The sequence below is a fragment of the Dermochelys coriacea genome, chromosome 3, assembly GCF_009764565.3.
Source record: "Dermochelys coriacea isolate rDerCor1 chromosome 3, rDerCor1.pri.v4, whole genome shotgun sequence".
Taxonomy (NCBI): Eukaryota; Metazoa; Chordata; order Testudines; family Dermochelyidae; genus Dermochelys; species Dermochelys coriacea.
In genome coordinates this window covers 182,315,873-182,330,744 of record NC_050070.1, presented here as the reverse complement: position 1 = coordinate 182,330,744, position 14,872 = coordinate 182,315,873, and the positions used below count along the sequence as shown (strand labels likewise).

The 14,872-nt window shown below is 39.6% G+C and overlaps 1 protein-coding gene across 41 annotated transcripts in view; it reads right to left on the bottom strand.

Annotated features, from left to right (window-relative positions):
• The window catches only part of NRXN1 (neurexin 1), a 1,286,326-nt gene that overhangs the window by 1,162,248 nt on the left and 109,206 nt on the right, over positions 1-14,872 (bottom strand). For 21 of the 41 annotated variants that reach the window (XM_038395424.2, XM_043511917.1, XM_043511928.1 and 18 more), the window contains 2 exons: positions 11,719-11,748; positions 10,908-10,919 (listed from right to left, as the gene is read on the bottom strand). The exons of 7 other annotated variants lie outside the window; for them this stretch is intronic. In XM_038395424.2, coding sequence (XP_038251352.1) covers positions 10,908-10,919; positions 11,719-11,748 — 42 coding nt within the window. The remainder of the gene's footprint in view (positions 1-10,907; positions 10,920-11,718; positions 11,749-14,872) is intronic. 13 more of the 41 variants (XM_043511918.1, XM_038395433.2, XM_038395437.2 and 10 more) reach the window with 1 other exon arrangement.

Genomic DNA, 14,872 nt, shown 5'->3' with positions numbered 1-14,872 from the left:
AATTGGTTTTGATGAAGATTATGTAGATTAGCTACTAGGAGTCTAAAATATATAATTTTAGATTCTCTTATTCTGGCTCTTCTGACTCAGGAGAATGCCAGCTAGGTGGAGATGTATAGGCACATTCCTGGATCACAAAGTGGGTAACTAGCATGATTTAGAAATATGCAAATTTTTGTGGGTAACACATTTAAAAGAAGATAAAGACTGGACATACAGACTCTGTATGCGTCCTGAGAAGGATCATATCAGTTATGCCTTTAGTTGTAATACTTGTATCACAGTCCAATAGGAACAGTAATTCTGAAAAACATGTTTCTTTAAAAGGGTTATTCATTTCAGGGACATTTCAGTGCAGAATCCACCTATCTATTTGAGAGCAATGAATAAAATTGAGTAACATAATTTTTCTTTTTTCTGCAAAAATAGATGATATGACATACTTGCTTAAATGATTTATGGCCTCAGATATGGTAGCCTTTTATTACTCCCCCGTCAACCCCCAGAAGACTCCAGGTAGTGACAATTCTGAGATATAAATTCATGAGGACTAGCAGAGCTGGATGGTTTCCAGAACGCTTTGTGGGGTTTTGTTTTGTTTTTTTGTTTAAATGTGCTTATGCTATTACAAATAAGAAGAGTTTGTCCTTTAGGAATGGGAATGACTCATTGGGATACAGGATTTTATGGTGACATTTCATTGAATTGAGAACATAGCCTCTTTTTCCTCTATCTTTGGGGACTAGAATATATAGTAGTGGGAAAAGATCTCTTACAATTTTTTTTAATCTTCTATAGCAGTGGATCTCAAACTTTTGTACAGGTGACCCCTTTCACATAGCAAGCCTCTGACTGTGACTCCCCCCTTATAAATTAAAAACACATTTTTATACATTTAACACCTTTATAAATGCTGGAGGAAAAGCGGGGTTTGAGGTGGTGGCTGGGAACTCACAGCTGCCTATGTAATAACCTCACAACCCCCTGAGGGGTCCCAACCCCTAGTTTGAGAACCCCTGTTCTATAGATATGCAGAACATGTCCTGGAAGTCAAAGAAACTTGCCAATTCCCAGATTTACTTTGAAATAATAATGTCCTCTCTCCTCCCCCAAAGACTGCACCCTTTCATAATTTTTGTAATTCTCTTCTGAAGAAAAATTTTCTCACAAAGCTGCACATAGATATCACGGGCAAAATTCAATCCACATAATCCATGACAGAGAACTTCGGTGATGGAACATCAAGTAAAAGGACCAAATGCAGCTCATGATTGAAGCAGGCTCAACTCCCATTGGAATTCATGGTCTCACAGCAATGTAAGTTCACTAAGTACAATGAAGTTATTCCAAGTTCACATCACTGTTAAGTAAAAGCCACATGGGAGGCATGGGTTGAATTTAGTCCTGTTGGAGTGTTGGAGATTAGGTAAATTATGTTAAATATAGATGTGGGGGTTGGGTGGGGATCTTGTACTCTCACACTTGTTTTATACTAGTCTGAAGTTTTACCCTTTGGCAGTAATTATCCAGGCACTTGTATGGCAACTTTGAGATACTACCTGAGCCATTCCCAGTGGAGATATATAGCCTTACCAGTTTATCACTGGTCCAATGAAGGTGGAAATAAGTAAAGTATATGTAAATGTAAATACCTGTGAGGTGCTGATATATTAAAACAATGGGGGCCATTATCTCCCATTCCCTGCTCTGTCTGAGGAGTGTTCAGTGACTGCCCAGATGGATGAGATAAAAATGGCTTTTTGCCAGTCCTGGATTCCCCTGATGTGAGGCTTGCCTCACCATAAATAGGCTACTCTAATCTATGACCCGCTGCCAGGAGACACAGCAGCCAAAGATCATTAGGTTGTGAGGACATGCACCTATAGTGGTGCCCAAAGATTGCTAGAGTGGCCTCACTCTAACTGGAGATTCCTTCGATGTAGGAGAAACATGAGGGCTCCACCTTCACTGGATTGCCAGATGCACTGGCTGGCTGTCACAAGAAGCCAGAGCAGATCAGAGAATTGGGTCTAGGTATTTCTGCTTCTTAGGGGCAAAATCCTGGAGAAAGGAAGATGCAACACCTATAGAAGACTCTCTGTCAAATTCACCAGTGATATAGGCAATGCTGTAAATTAAATGTCAAATATATGATGATCAGAAAACTAGTATAAATGAGTGTCAATGGCAAAGTAGTATAAAACATAACCCTGTACAGTTCTCACTTTTATATTTATTTTTATTATAAATATTTGCACTGTAAACATAAAATAAATAGTATCTTTCAATTCATTTAATACAAGTACTGCACTGCACTTTATCATGAAAGTTGAACTTACAAATGTAGAATTATTTACAAAAATAACTGCATTCAAAAATAAAACAATGTAAAACTTTAGAGACTGCAAGTTCACTCATTCCTACTTTGTATTCAGCCAATCACTCAAACAAGTTTGTTTACATTTTCAGGAGATAATGCTGCTCACTTCTTGTTTACAATATCACCTGAAAGTAAGAACAGGTGTTCGCATTGCACTGTTACAGCCGGCGTAGCATGATATTTATCTGCCAGATACACTAAAGATTCATGAAAAGAAAAGGAGTACTTGTGGCACCTTAGAGACTAACAAATTTATTAGAGCATAAGCTTTCGTGAGCTACAGCTCACTTCATCGAATGCATCCGATGAAGTGAGCTGTAGCTCACGAAAGCTTATGCTCTAATAAATTTGTTAGTCTCTAAGGTGCCACAAGTACTCCTTTTCTTTTTGCGAATACAGACTAACACGGCTGCTACTATGAAACCTAAAGATTCATGTGAACCTTCATGCTTCAACCACCATTCCAGAGGACATGCGTCCATGCTGATGATGGGTTCTGCTCGAAAAGAAGATGGGGATCAATATGAACATCAGAAGGTGGATAAGGAATTGGTTAAAGGGGAGACTGCAACGGGTCCTACTGAAAGGCGAACTGTCAGGTTGGAGGGAGGTTACCAGTGGAGTTCCTCAGGGATCGGTTTTGGGACCAATCTTATTTAATCTTTTTGTTACTGACCTTGGCACAAAAAGTGGGAGTGTGCTAATAAAGTTTGCAGATGATACAAAGCTGGGAGGTATTGCCAATTCGGAGAAGGATCGGGATATTATACAGGAGGATCTGGATGACCTTGTAAACTGGAGTAACAGTAATAGGATGAAATTTAATAGTGAGAAGTGTAAGGTTATGCATTTAGGGATTAATAACAAGAATTTTAGTTATAAGCTGGGGACGCATCAATTAGAAGTAACGGAAGAGGAGAAGGACCTTGGAGTATTGGTTGATCATAGGATGACTATGAGCTGCCAATGTGATATGGCTGTGAAAAAAGCTAATGCGGTTTTGGGATGCATCAGGAGAGGCATTTTCAGTAGGGATAAGGAGGTTTTAGTACCGTTATACAAGGCACTGGTGAGACCTCACCTAGAATACTGTGTGCAGTTCTGGTCTCCCATGTTTAAAAAGGATGAATTCAAACTGGAGCAGGTACAGAGAAGGGCTACTAGGATGATCCGAGGAATGGAAAACTTGTCTTATGAAAGGAGACTTAAGGAGCTTGGCTTGTTTAGCCTAACTAAAAGAAGGTTGAGGGGAGATATGATTGCTCTCTATAAATATATCAGAGGGATAAATATAGGAGAGGGAGAGGAATTATTTAAGCTCAGCACCAATGTGGACACAAGAACAAATGGGTATAAACTGGCCACCAGGAAGTTTAGACTTGAAATCAGACGAAGGTTTTTAACCATCAGAGGAGTGAAGTTTTGGAATAACCTTCCAAGGGAAGCAGTGGGGGCAAAAGATCTATCTGGTTTTAAGATTCTACTCGATAAGTTTATGGAGGAGATGGTAGGATGGGATAATGGGATTTTGGTAAGTAACTGATCTTTAAATATTCAGGGTAAATAGGCCAAATCCCCTGAGATGGGATATTAGATGGATGGGATCTGATTTACTATAGAAAATTCTTTCCTGGGTATCTGGCTGGTGAATCTTGCCCATATGCTCAGGGTTTAGCTGATTGCCATATTTGGGGTCGGGAAGGAATTTTCCTCCAGGGCAGATTGGAGAGGCTCTGGAGGTTTTTCGCCTTCCTCTGTAGCATGGGGCATGGTTGACTGGAGGGAGGCTTCTCTGCTCCTTGAAGTTTTGAACCATGATTTGAGGACTTCAATAGCTCAGACATGGGTGAGGTTTTTCATAGGAGTGGTGGGTGACATTCTGTGGCCTGCGCTGTGCAGGAGGTCGGACTAGATGATCAGAGTGGTCCCTTCTGACCTTAGTATCTATGAATCTATGAAAAACCATCCAAAGCAATGCAGAGCAACACATGTTCATTTTCATCCTCTGAGTCAGATGCCACCAGCAGAAAGTTGATTTCTTTTTTAATGGTTTGGGTTCTGTAGCTTCTGCATTGTAGTGTTGCTCTTTTAAGACGTCTGAAAGCATGTTCCATGTTCCAATCAGATTTTGGAAGGCACTTCAGATTCTTAAATCTTAGGTCGAGTGCTGTAGCTATCTTTAGAAATCTCGTATTGGTACCTTCTTTGTGTTTTGTCAAATCTGCTGTGAAAGTGTTCTTAAAATAAACAACATGCTGGGTCAACATCCATGACTGCTATAATATGAAATATATGGCAGAATGCGGGTAAAACACAGAGGAGAAAACATATAATTCTCTCTGCAAGGGGTTCAGTCAAAAATTAAATTTACACATTATTTTAATGAGCGTCATCAGCATAGAAGCATGTCCTCTGGAATGGTGGCCAAAGCATGAAAGTTTAGCAGAGTGATCTCCAACCTTTTTACAGCCAAGGTCACTTTTACAGTTTAAGGGTAACACAGGATCTACCCTGCCCCTTCCCCAAGGCCCCACCCCTTCCCCAAATCCCCGCCCTACTCACTCCACCCCCTCCTCGCTGTCTCCCACCCACACTCACTTTCACAGGGCTGGGATAGGGGTTGCGGGCGGGTGCAGGCTCTGGGCTGGGACCAAGGGGTTTGCAATGTGGGAGGGGGTTCTGGGCTGAGCTTTGGGCAGGGGTTTGGGGTGCAGGAGGGGGTATGGAGTGCTGGCTCTGGGAGGGGGCTCAGTGCTAGAGGTTGGGGGTGCGGCCTCCACCGGGCAGCACTTACCTCTAACAGCTCCAGGTTGGCGGTATAGTGTGACCTACCCTGCCTACCCTGGCCCCACGCAGATCCCAGAAGGGGCCAACGTGTCCCCATGGCCCCTTGGGGGGGTACGTGGCTCCACGTGCTGCTCCTCTATGCAAGCACCACCCCTGCAGCTCCCATTGGCCACAATTCCCCATTCCTAGCCAATTGGAGCTGTGGGGGCAGTGCTTGTAGGTAGGAGCAGTGTGCAGAGGGAGACCCCTGCCCCCCCTGCCCCTGGGGCCACATTGACCACTTCCGGGAGAGGCGTGGGGCTGGGGCAGGCAGAGAGCCTGCCTTAGCAGCAGCCTCACTGCACCACCAGAGACCAGTTGGTGACCACTGGTTTAGCAGATCTGGCATGTAAATATCTTGCAATGCTGACTACAAAAGTGCCATGCAAACATCTGTTCTCACTTTCAGGTGACATTGTAAATAAGTGGTCAGCCTTATTTCCCATAAATGTTTCTCTTGGTGATTGGCTGAACAAGAAGTAGGACTGAGTGGACTTGTAAGCTCTAAAGCAGTGGTCACCAACCGGTTGATCGGTGATGCAGTGTGGCTGCCACTAAGGAAAACTCCCTGCCTAACCCGGCACCACGCTGCTCTTGGAAGTGGCCAGCATGGCCCCGCAGTGTAGGGAGGGGGGATTTCCCTCCATGCACAGCTCCTGCCTGCAAGCACCACCACTGCAGTTTCCATTGTCTGGGAACAGGGAGCTGTGGCCAATGGGAGCGGGGATGGTGCTTGCAGACAGGGGCAGCGCACAGAGCCATGTGCCCTCCCAGGGGCTTCAGGGGCACGTTGGCCCCTTCCGGGAGTGGCGTGGGGCCAGGTAGACAGGTAGCCTCCCTTAGCGGCAGCCACGCTGTGCTGCCAACCAGGAGCCGCTGGAGGTAAGTGCTGCCTGGCGGGAAGGCGCACCACAAGCCCTAGCCTTGAGCTCCCTCCCGGAGCCAGCACCCCATGCCTCCTCCTGCACTTTCACAATAAAGAGATTGCACTATGGTATTTGTACAAGGTGAATTAAAAAATACCATTTCTTTTGTTTATCATTTTATAGTACAAATATTTGTAATAAAAATAATATGGAGTGAGTACTGTACACTTCACATTCTGGGTTGCAATAGAAATCAATATATCTGAAAATGTAGAAAAACATCCAAAATATTTAATAAATTTCAATTGGTATTCTATTGTTTAACAGTGCGATTAAAACTGTGATTAATCGACAGCCCTAATAATATACATGATTTAAAGCTGTATTAAACCCATAATCTAATAGAAGAGGAGCAGGAACATAGTATTTTAGTCTAAATAAAATACACAGTCAAGAGTAGAATATTTACATAAAACAAAATATAGATAAGAAATCCATATTATAGGTTATGAGCATAGTAATATTAATATAGGTCACAGAAGTAATTTATTTTGTTGTCGTAACTACATTGTAAATACCACTTTGTGGCTCCTTTCAATAACTAAAAGTTATGATCATTTCATTCCTTGTCAAAAATAAAACGTTAATTTATGTTCACAGGCAAAATAGCTTGTAGGAATATACAAAATAAGCCTTGATCAACTATGTATGCAGGAAGTCTCACCGAAAGGAGATAAGACAAAAGTTCAGAAAAAATGATAAAATAAACAATATAGACAAGTGTTCGCCAACCTTTTTAATTCCAAGAACACTTTTTTAATTTAAGGGCATCCCAGGATTTACCCTGCCCCTTTCCCGATGCCCCACCCCTTCCCCAAAGCCCTGCCCCACTCACTGTATCCCTCCCTCTCTCCGTCGCTCACTCTCCCCTACCCTCATTCACTGGGGTAGGGGTTTGGGAGGGGGTGCTGACTCTGGATTGGGGCCGAGGGGTTTGCAGTTTGGGAGGGGGCTCTGGGCTGAGCCTGGGGCAGGGGGTTGGGGTGCAGGAAGGGATAAAGGGTGCAAGCTCTGGGATGGAGTTTGGGTGCAAGAGGGGGCTCTGGGCTGGGGCAGAGTGTTGGGGTGCAGGAGGGGGAACAGGTTGCTGGCTCTGGGAGGGGGCTCAGGGCTGGGGGTTGGGGTGCAGCCTCCCACTGGGCAACACTTACCTCTGGCAGCTCCTGGTCGGTGTGCAGCATGGCTGCCCTTCCCTGCCTACCCTGGACCCACGCCACTCCCAGAAGAGGCTAAAAACACCCCTTCGGCCCATGGGGGTGGGGTGGGGGGCACATGGCTCTGTGCACTGCCCCTCTCTGCAAGTACCATTCCCACAGCTCCCATTGGCTACAGCTTCCCATTCCTAGCCAATGGGAGCTCTGGGGCAGTGCTTGCAGGCAGGAGCAGTGAGAGGAGGGAGACCCCAGCCCCCCTGCCCCCATCTCCACACCCTGGGGCCATGCTGGCCGCTTCCGGCAGCAGCGTGGGGTTTGGGCAGGCATGGAGACTGCCTTAGTGGCAGCCAAGCTGCACCACCAGAGATCGTAATCGACTGGGAGATCCTCTAGGATCGATCAGTCAGTCAATCTCGATTGACCAGGTGGTGACCACTGATTTAGACTATATTAGGATTTATCACCAAAAACTGGAAATATGTTTTGTTTCAAACCTAGTTGCCATCTTACCTTATTTATATTAGTGTAAACCATATAATAATTCAGTTAGATAAATTTTAAATGTACAAACACTTGTATACACTAGGGTTAGTCACAATGTATGAAATCCTAAAAAGAGCCGAGTGAACATCTGCAATGCTCATTAAAGTAAATAAGCCAACACCAAATCTCTTCAATGTGAGTTGCAAGTTCTCAGCTCCTGCTAGGTTTTGCCACAGCATTTACAAAAAATAAAATAAAGTAAGATAAAATAAAATAAAATAAAATAAGAAAGAAAAAAAAGGAGGTTTATATTTCCTCAAAGTTACTAGATTAAATGGCCCTTGATCTGTATGCGGTTCCTGGTGGTGTCAACCAGTTGTGTGAATGGATCAAGATATGGGGCCTTGAGTACTGACATTTATCTAAATGCAATGACCTGCATCAAAGTTCTCCTTCTTTCTCTGAAGGACAGTGACTGCTTTGAGAATATTTATAATTTTGCAAAGAATACTGGTGGAGACTTTCAAAGCTGAGCAGGAGACTTACCCACACTTTTCCAATTAATTTTAATGGGAGGTCTGTCACTAGATAACCTAGTCTGCTTTAAAAATCTTAAACACTGTGTTTTAATTTTTTTAAAAATCCATTTTGGGTCTGATCTTGCAGTGCCCTCTTGGAAGTTATGCTTAGGAGAGCAAAATTTGGGCCATCGTCTCAGACATTACTTGATCAGTGTAAACACTTAGAAATCTTTATTTCTTCTTTTAAGGTGTTAATTTTAAACTATTTTGATTTTTGTTTGCCCAGACCCATACTATAAAACTAACTGAGTGTCTACAAGAAAAACAGGCTAAGGTCCTAAAATGGTGGTTAAGTAGGGCTGAGCTTCCTCAACCAGGTATTTTTGAGTGAATATCTTTGCATAGTTTGCAAAAGATATAGTTTGGCTTGCATTTCCAATTGACCTTTAAAGCAGAATATTTAATTAAAATATGAGAGGGCTGGGTCTTGATGTTGGCACAAAGAAGTCTGCAATCATTGCCAGTAGCTATCACTAAAGTCAATACAAATTATAATGGGACAGTTAAATAGGGCCAAAGGAATTTCCCAGGGGAAAGCCCCATCAGATTGTGAGGATGAAGTTTGTTATACTGTAAAGTGTTTTGTCATAGCAGTTTTAAACATCTGATGTTTCAAGGCCCAAATTTCAACTGCTGTAAATTAGTGTAGCTTCTACAAAAGTCAATTGAACTATGCCAATTTACCTCAGCTGGCCCAATGTATACAGCTACTTACTCACTACTGTATCTTATAAATATTTGAACATGCCTATTTCCCTTTTCTTGCATTTTTATATTCTATACTATATTTGGAGAACAAATATTGATGAAACTATCAAAACACATGTCAGTATCAATACTGCCAAAAAAACAGAAAAAAATATAATAAAAGACCAAAATGTCAAAAGAATAGCACAGTCAAGCAAATAATTACTAGGTTTGATGGTTCTGAAATTTTAGTTGTATCATAGTGCACATCATTAGATATTAAATCTAGCTATTCTCCATGCAAATTTTAACTTTACATTTTTTGTAAATATAATTTTTAAAAATAATAGATAATTTGCCTAACTAGGTACCAGAACATCATTTTTTTTCAGAAATCATCCATTATGATTTGCTAAATGTTCTACTGTCTGTATTAGCATGTCAGTTATGATTTAAATGCATAATATATACATAAATAGATATATATCGAAACATTGTGGTGTTTGTTGCATGATGCATGCTGTGTTCAGGATAGTCTATGGAATGATTTTCTTAAAAATATGTTACAAAGACCGCATAAAACGCTCCAGTATTGTAAAACATGTATTGTGATATAGATGATGCCCAAGACAGCTACCATTTGCTGATCAAGGAAGCTAGAGTTACAAGGTAATTAGTACAAACTATAATGCCAAGTATTAAGAACAGTTTCTTCTTCCATTGGTTTGAAACATTTCCTAAAACAAGATTCAAAGCTCCAGAACTCATATAACCCTTTAAATATTATGCCCTGGGTATAATCAGATGCACACTCTTTTAAAGTGGGCTGATGTGCAGAACTATAATGCATACCATAGAACTAATGGTGCTAGAATTACAGTTTTGTGTTACATGCACACTCTTTGTTCCAAGGCACGCAAAGTGCGAACACATTCAACACACTTCTGTGTTGTCTAGTTTGTACTGTAAAATACAACCAGAAAGCCAAAGCACAGGACAAGTACGAAGAACAGGCACTTCCTGACACATGCTCACCAAAAAGAGTAAAACTATATTATAATGATTAATAAGAAACAATTTAGTGGCATTTAGTATGTGCAGGCTAATTTCTCAATTTAAATAAAAAAATACATACTCCAAGTTGGTGTTTCTTCAGAACATTAAAATTCTTGATGTTATTGCATGTGTTCTACATCAGACTTACCAAGTGACGCAATGAAGTACAGTATACCTGGCTTGATTTGTTCTCATACCAAGAAAAAGAAAGGGGAAGAAAATCCAAGAATAAAACCATACTTTGCTTTGTTGTCTGCTCCTCCTCATCTCTCCATGTCCCATTCTCACTTCAGGTATGTACAAAGCTAATATTTATAAGAAAAATCTTACATATAAACAGGTGACCAGCCCATAGTGGGGACTTCTTGAAGTCAGTGCTATTCATGCTTAGACTTACATCAAGGTATGGATTGGCCCTGGACAGATTTCCTCCATTCTGTCAGTGTTTGGCGACATTGTGCTTATGTCTGTCTAATAGTGTTGACTACTATTCACTGAGAACAAGAGCATTCAGACCTCAAAAGGTGACTGTTAATTCATCCTGAACGTATACTATAATTTTAGGTTCATTTAGTATGGCTATGTACAATTGCTTTAAATCTCTCATAAAAAAGGAAATAAAAGGTAAACTTCAAAAAGCAGGTCAAACTTTAAAAAAACCCTATTTTTCCTTACCTTGATGTTCAGGAAATAATTCTGTAAAAACATACCTACCTCAGATTATCAGTGCAAAAAACTCTAAATACATTTGCATAACTCAGACATAATTTAAAGTATACAGATGGAATTTAAAAGAAGGAAAATCATGTAATACCTTTACTTTTACCTATGGATTTGATGAAATGGTTCCATGAAGAAAGCATTTCCAGACAAAGAGAGAATAAAGAAGAGGAGAGAAACAACAGTAAGAGTCATGAGTATATGTAAATGCAATAGTATCTGAACATGAAAAGAGAAAGCTTAAAGTAAGTGTTTAGAGACAAATGGAGATGTAATCAGTGTCATATTGGGAATTTAGTTTATTTGTTCCAATCATGTACATGCAGAGGAACGCAGAAGTAACCCATGCTTTGTTAAAAAAGAGTGACACAGAAGTAACAAACAATGGCTAAAGAGGAGAAAAACATTGATTTCATTATGTTGCAAAACTGTATTCTCAGCATTCCAGAAGCCAGGAGCAGGTGCTTTCTGCAAGTTTCCAATCAGCCATGCATTAATGTAAATGGACTCTTCACTGGGTACAATATGACAAACTGAATATCTTCTTTCAGAAGCTATCTGGTGAGTGCTCTTGTGCTTCTTTTGTCTTTAATAGAATCACCCATAATTATATTTTCTGATAAATGCATGGAATTTTTTCAATACCTTCTTATCTCTCACTTTTTTCAGTTATTATATTGTGAGATTGGGGGTGGGGGCACAGAAGGAACAAAGCTTAAGGAGCAAACAAATATATATATATATATATATAATGAAAGAAGAAAGTTGTGACCAAAATTATGTGTTTATTTGCAGCCAAAGACAGCTTCCAAGCATTTGCCCATCATTTGCAGTGATGGATTCAAAGCAGCTATAGAATATGAAGAAACAATGAAAGCAGAGTGGAAAAGGAACAGAGCCCATACCTTGGTCGCCCATCATCAGGTGTGCCAGACCTTGAAGGGAAACAAGAGCACAGTCAGCAATGAACAAGGGTGCATGGGAAGGTGGTATTGCCACAGTGACAAAAATATTTTGTGACAGGCATCTGTTTCCTATGGGATGTCTGTATCACAGAGGGAAATCAAAGAGCATTTTTCAACCACTGGTTGGAATGCTTTGGGGGCAAAGAGTAATAGAACTGCAATTCAAACACTGAGTAATGCTGCATTGTATATTTCTTTTATTAATAGTTAGAAGGAGAAAAATAATAAGAAAATGATTTCAACCAGTTCTTTAAATATTTCTTATGTCTTTGATCAGATTGCTTCTAATGCTTTCACCAGGAGGACTTTCTGTCCTCTAGCTGTTAAATTACATTAAAAACATGGAGAACTGTAAACCTGAAAAATGGGCTGGGTCTGATCTTTTTCCCCTCATCAAAAATGAGCATTTTAGATAATTAAATAAAATAACTTTTTTGTGATACTGAGATGACAATGCAAGGAATGTCTCCTTATTTGTGTGAAACACAATGGCAGAATAAATTAGTTCCAGAGGCAGCAAATTAAATATGCAATAGAAGGTTTAAAAAACAAAATCAAAGTGATAGCATTTGAGGCTCAAGATCTTTACAATTTGTGCAAAATAAGTTGTGCTTCAACTACATATCCAAGATCACACTCAGTCAGACTTGTACAGGTCAAGTTGCATTTCCAATCAGACGACTTGTAACTTCAATCATTCAGTCAGGGTCTGATTTCTTGAGCCTCCAAGCCAATAGTATTCAATTCTTTAGCCAAATAACAAAAAGGTGCATGCAGCCTCATGAAGGACATTTTGGTACAGAAGAAAAGAGTTAGTAATATACAGACAGTATATAATATTCATTTTTTCTGAAATTTAAAGAATTTCAAATTTTACATCTAATTTTTAAAACAGATTTATTCTTCATAACATTGGCTTTGCTGAGACTCATTTTTAAATGTATTCATTATTCACATAGAGTAGCTCCAATTTTAATAGTGTAATCTTCTTCTCCAACAACTCTAGAAAATATAGTATATCATTTTTCTTTTTGCAGTTATAAAGCTTGATTCACACAAAGAAGGCGTGCAATAGAATATGCTGGTTTTTACTGGAAAACAGACTTCCTAGAGATTTTCTGCTACTTCTAATTCACAAAGAAAATTAGATGCACAAGTGAGTTGTATTACAAGAGTTGGGGAAGTTCAAAGAAGATACTTCTGACTACAATCAATCCATATTACTATTTGAAGAATTCAAGGCACGTCAGCTTAAATCACAAGCAGTGTTCCCATTAAATGAACAATGGTTTCCAAATTGAAAGTCTTCCTGAAATACTAGTTTTAATATGTGAGCCTTTTCACAGTGAAATCTGTTAAAGCAAAACTCTGTTTAGTGGACTCTAATACCTGAATTGACCCTCTCTTATACTCTGTTCTCATTTACACTAGGCTAAACTAAAATCAACAGAGTGATTATAGATTCACATCAGTGTAAATGAATGCTGGATATGACCCATAAGTGTTGCTTACACTACTGTGACACAGTTGATGTTAGCAATGGTAGTAGGTAAATAAGGCATACATGTTTCTAGCTCCTTTTTGTACCCCGTCTGCTCCAGTCATATTGCAACTGTGCAAGACTCGCCAAAAAATTCTGGTGTAGATAGATCTATGGTGAAGCTTTACTTCACTCAGTGAAGTTTCACTGTTCGAATCTCCTTGGAATGTGACACTATATAACTACCACTTCCCGACTACCTCAGTTCTAGGTTTACATCCTCATCTTTTCTACTGTAGTGCCAAGAGTAATCAGAAATCCCTGAATCTTGATCCTGCAACAACTACATTCAGCATGGAGGGAAGAGGAACTAGGACATTGTTGCTATACTATACCTTCTTGTAGGGAAAGCAACAGGGAGATTCTTTTAGAAGCTTGACCTTCTATCAGGACAAACTATTAATTCCATGGCAAAACTTTAATTGATCTAAATAGGCCAAGATTTTGTCATAAAGCAACTAGTGACAAAAAACAAACAAACAAATCCCACACAACAGCTTTACCGTTGTCCTCAGAATCAATATATTTACTAATATGATGCAAAAGAGGTTGTCTCATTGTCAGTGCCAAATAAAATATTCTCATGTAATTTAAATAAATATAAATTACAGAAAGGCCCCTTGAAAGCATCATAGAATTTTCCTGAATTTTAAGAGGTCACTTACAGAGCTGCTTAACTTAAAAAAAGGAGTAGATGTCAAAATGAATATTTCCTGCTCAAATAGCACTGCCATTAACACATTGGAAAAATGCAGTCCTATTTGTGGCCTCTTTATTCCTCTAAAACTGATTTAATTTTGTTAAATTTGCATTTTATTGTATTTGTGAATATTGTATCAAGCAGTAAAATTGCTTATACTTACTTGCTAACTGGGGATAATGATACTTACCTCAATATGTAAAGCTCTTTGAGATCTCTGAATGAAAAGGGCTATAGAAGAGCTAAGTATTGTTATTATATTGCTTGTACAATCTGCAGAGTGGTTAATTCAATACAGGTAAATCTAATTATTACAACAATCACTGTTAGGTTTTCAAAAGTGTAATCAATACAAAATAGAGAACATTTTAATGGAGTCCAATAAAACACAGTAATCAAACAGGTCATTACCTATAGGCATACCTTCAGAATAATTATTTGTGTGCCACAAGTTTACAAGCAAAATTGTAAAAGCCTTTTCTTTGTGAATTAGGAATAAAATGTCCACCAGGAATGCATTTTATGTGGTTGCTTCTCTCTTCATTTTGAGCTGGGCACCAGAAAAACACATTTAAAGTATGCAGAATGGGTCGGGGAAGTGGATATGAAAGAAAGGACATTTTCATAATTTAGTGAGTAAGTCACATGCAGAGCACAAACCACAGGGAATTCAGAGCACAATAGATCTTCACTGAACGTATTTAGCCTCAGTACAACTTTAGTAATATTAATGGAATTTCTTCTGTTTACTGCATGGATAAATTTGTCTCTTAATTTATTAAAACTAAATATATGTCTGTCTACTTATATACACCTAATAATTTTGTAACGCACTCAGATACCACAGCAATAGG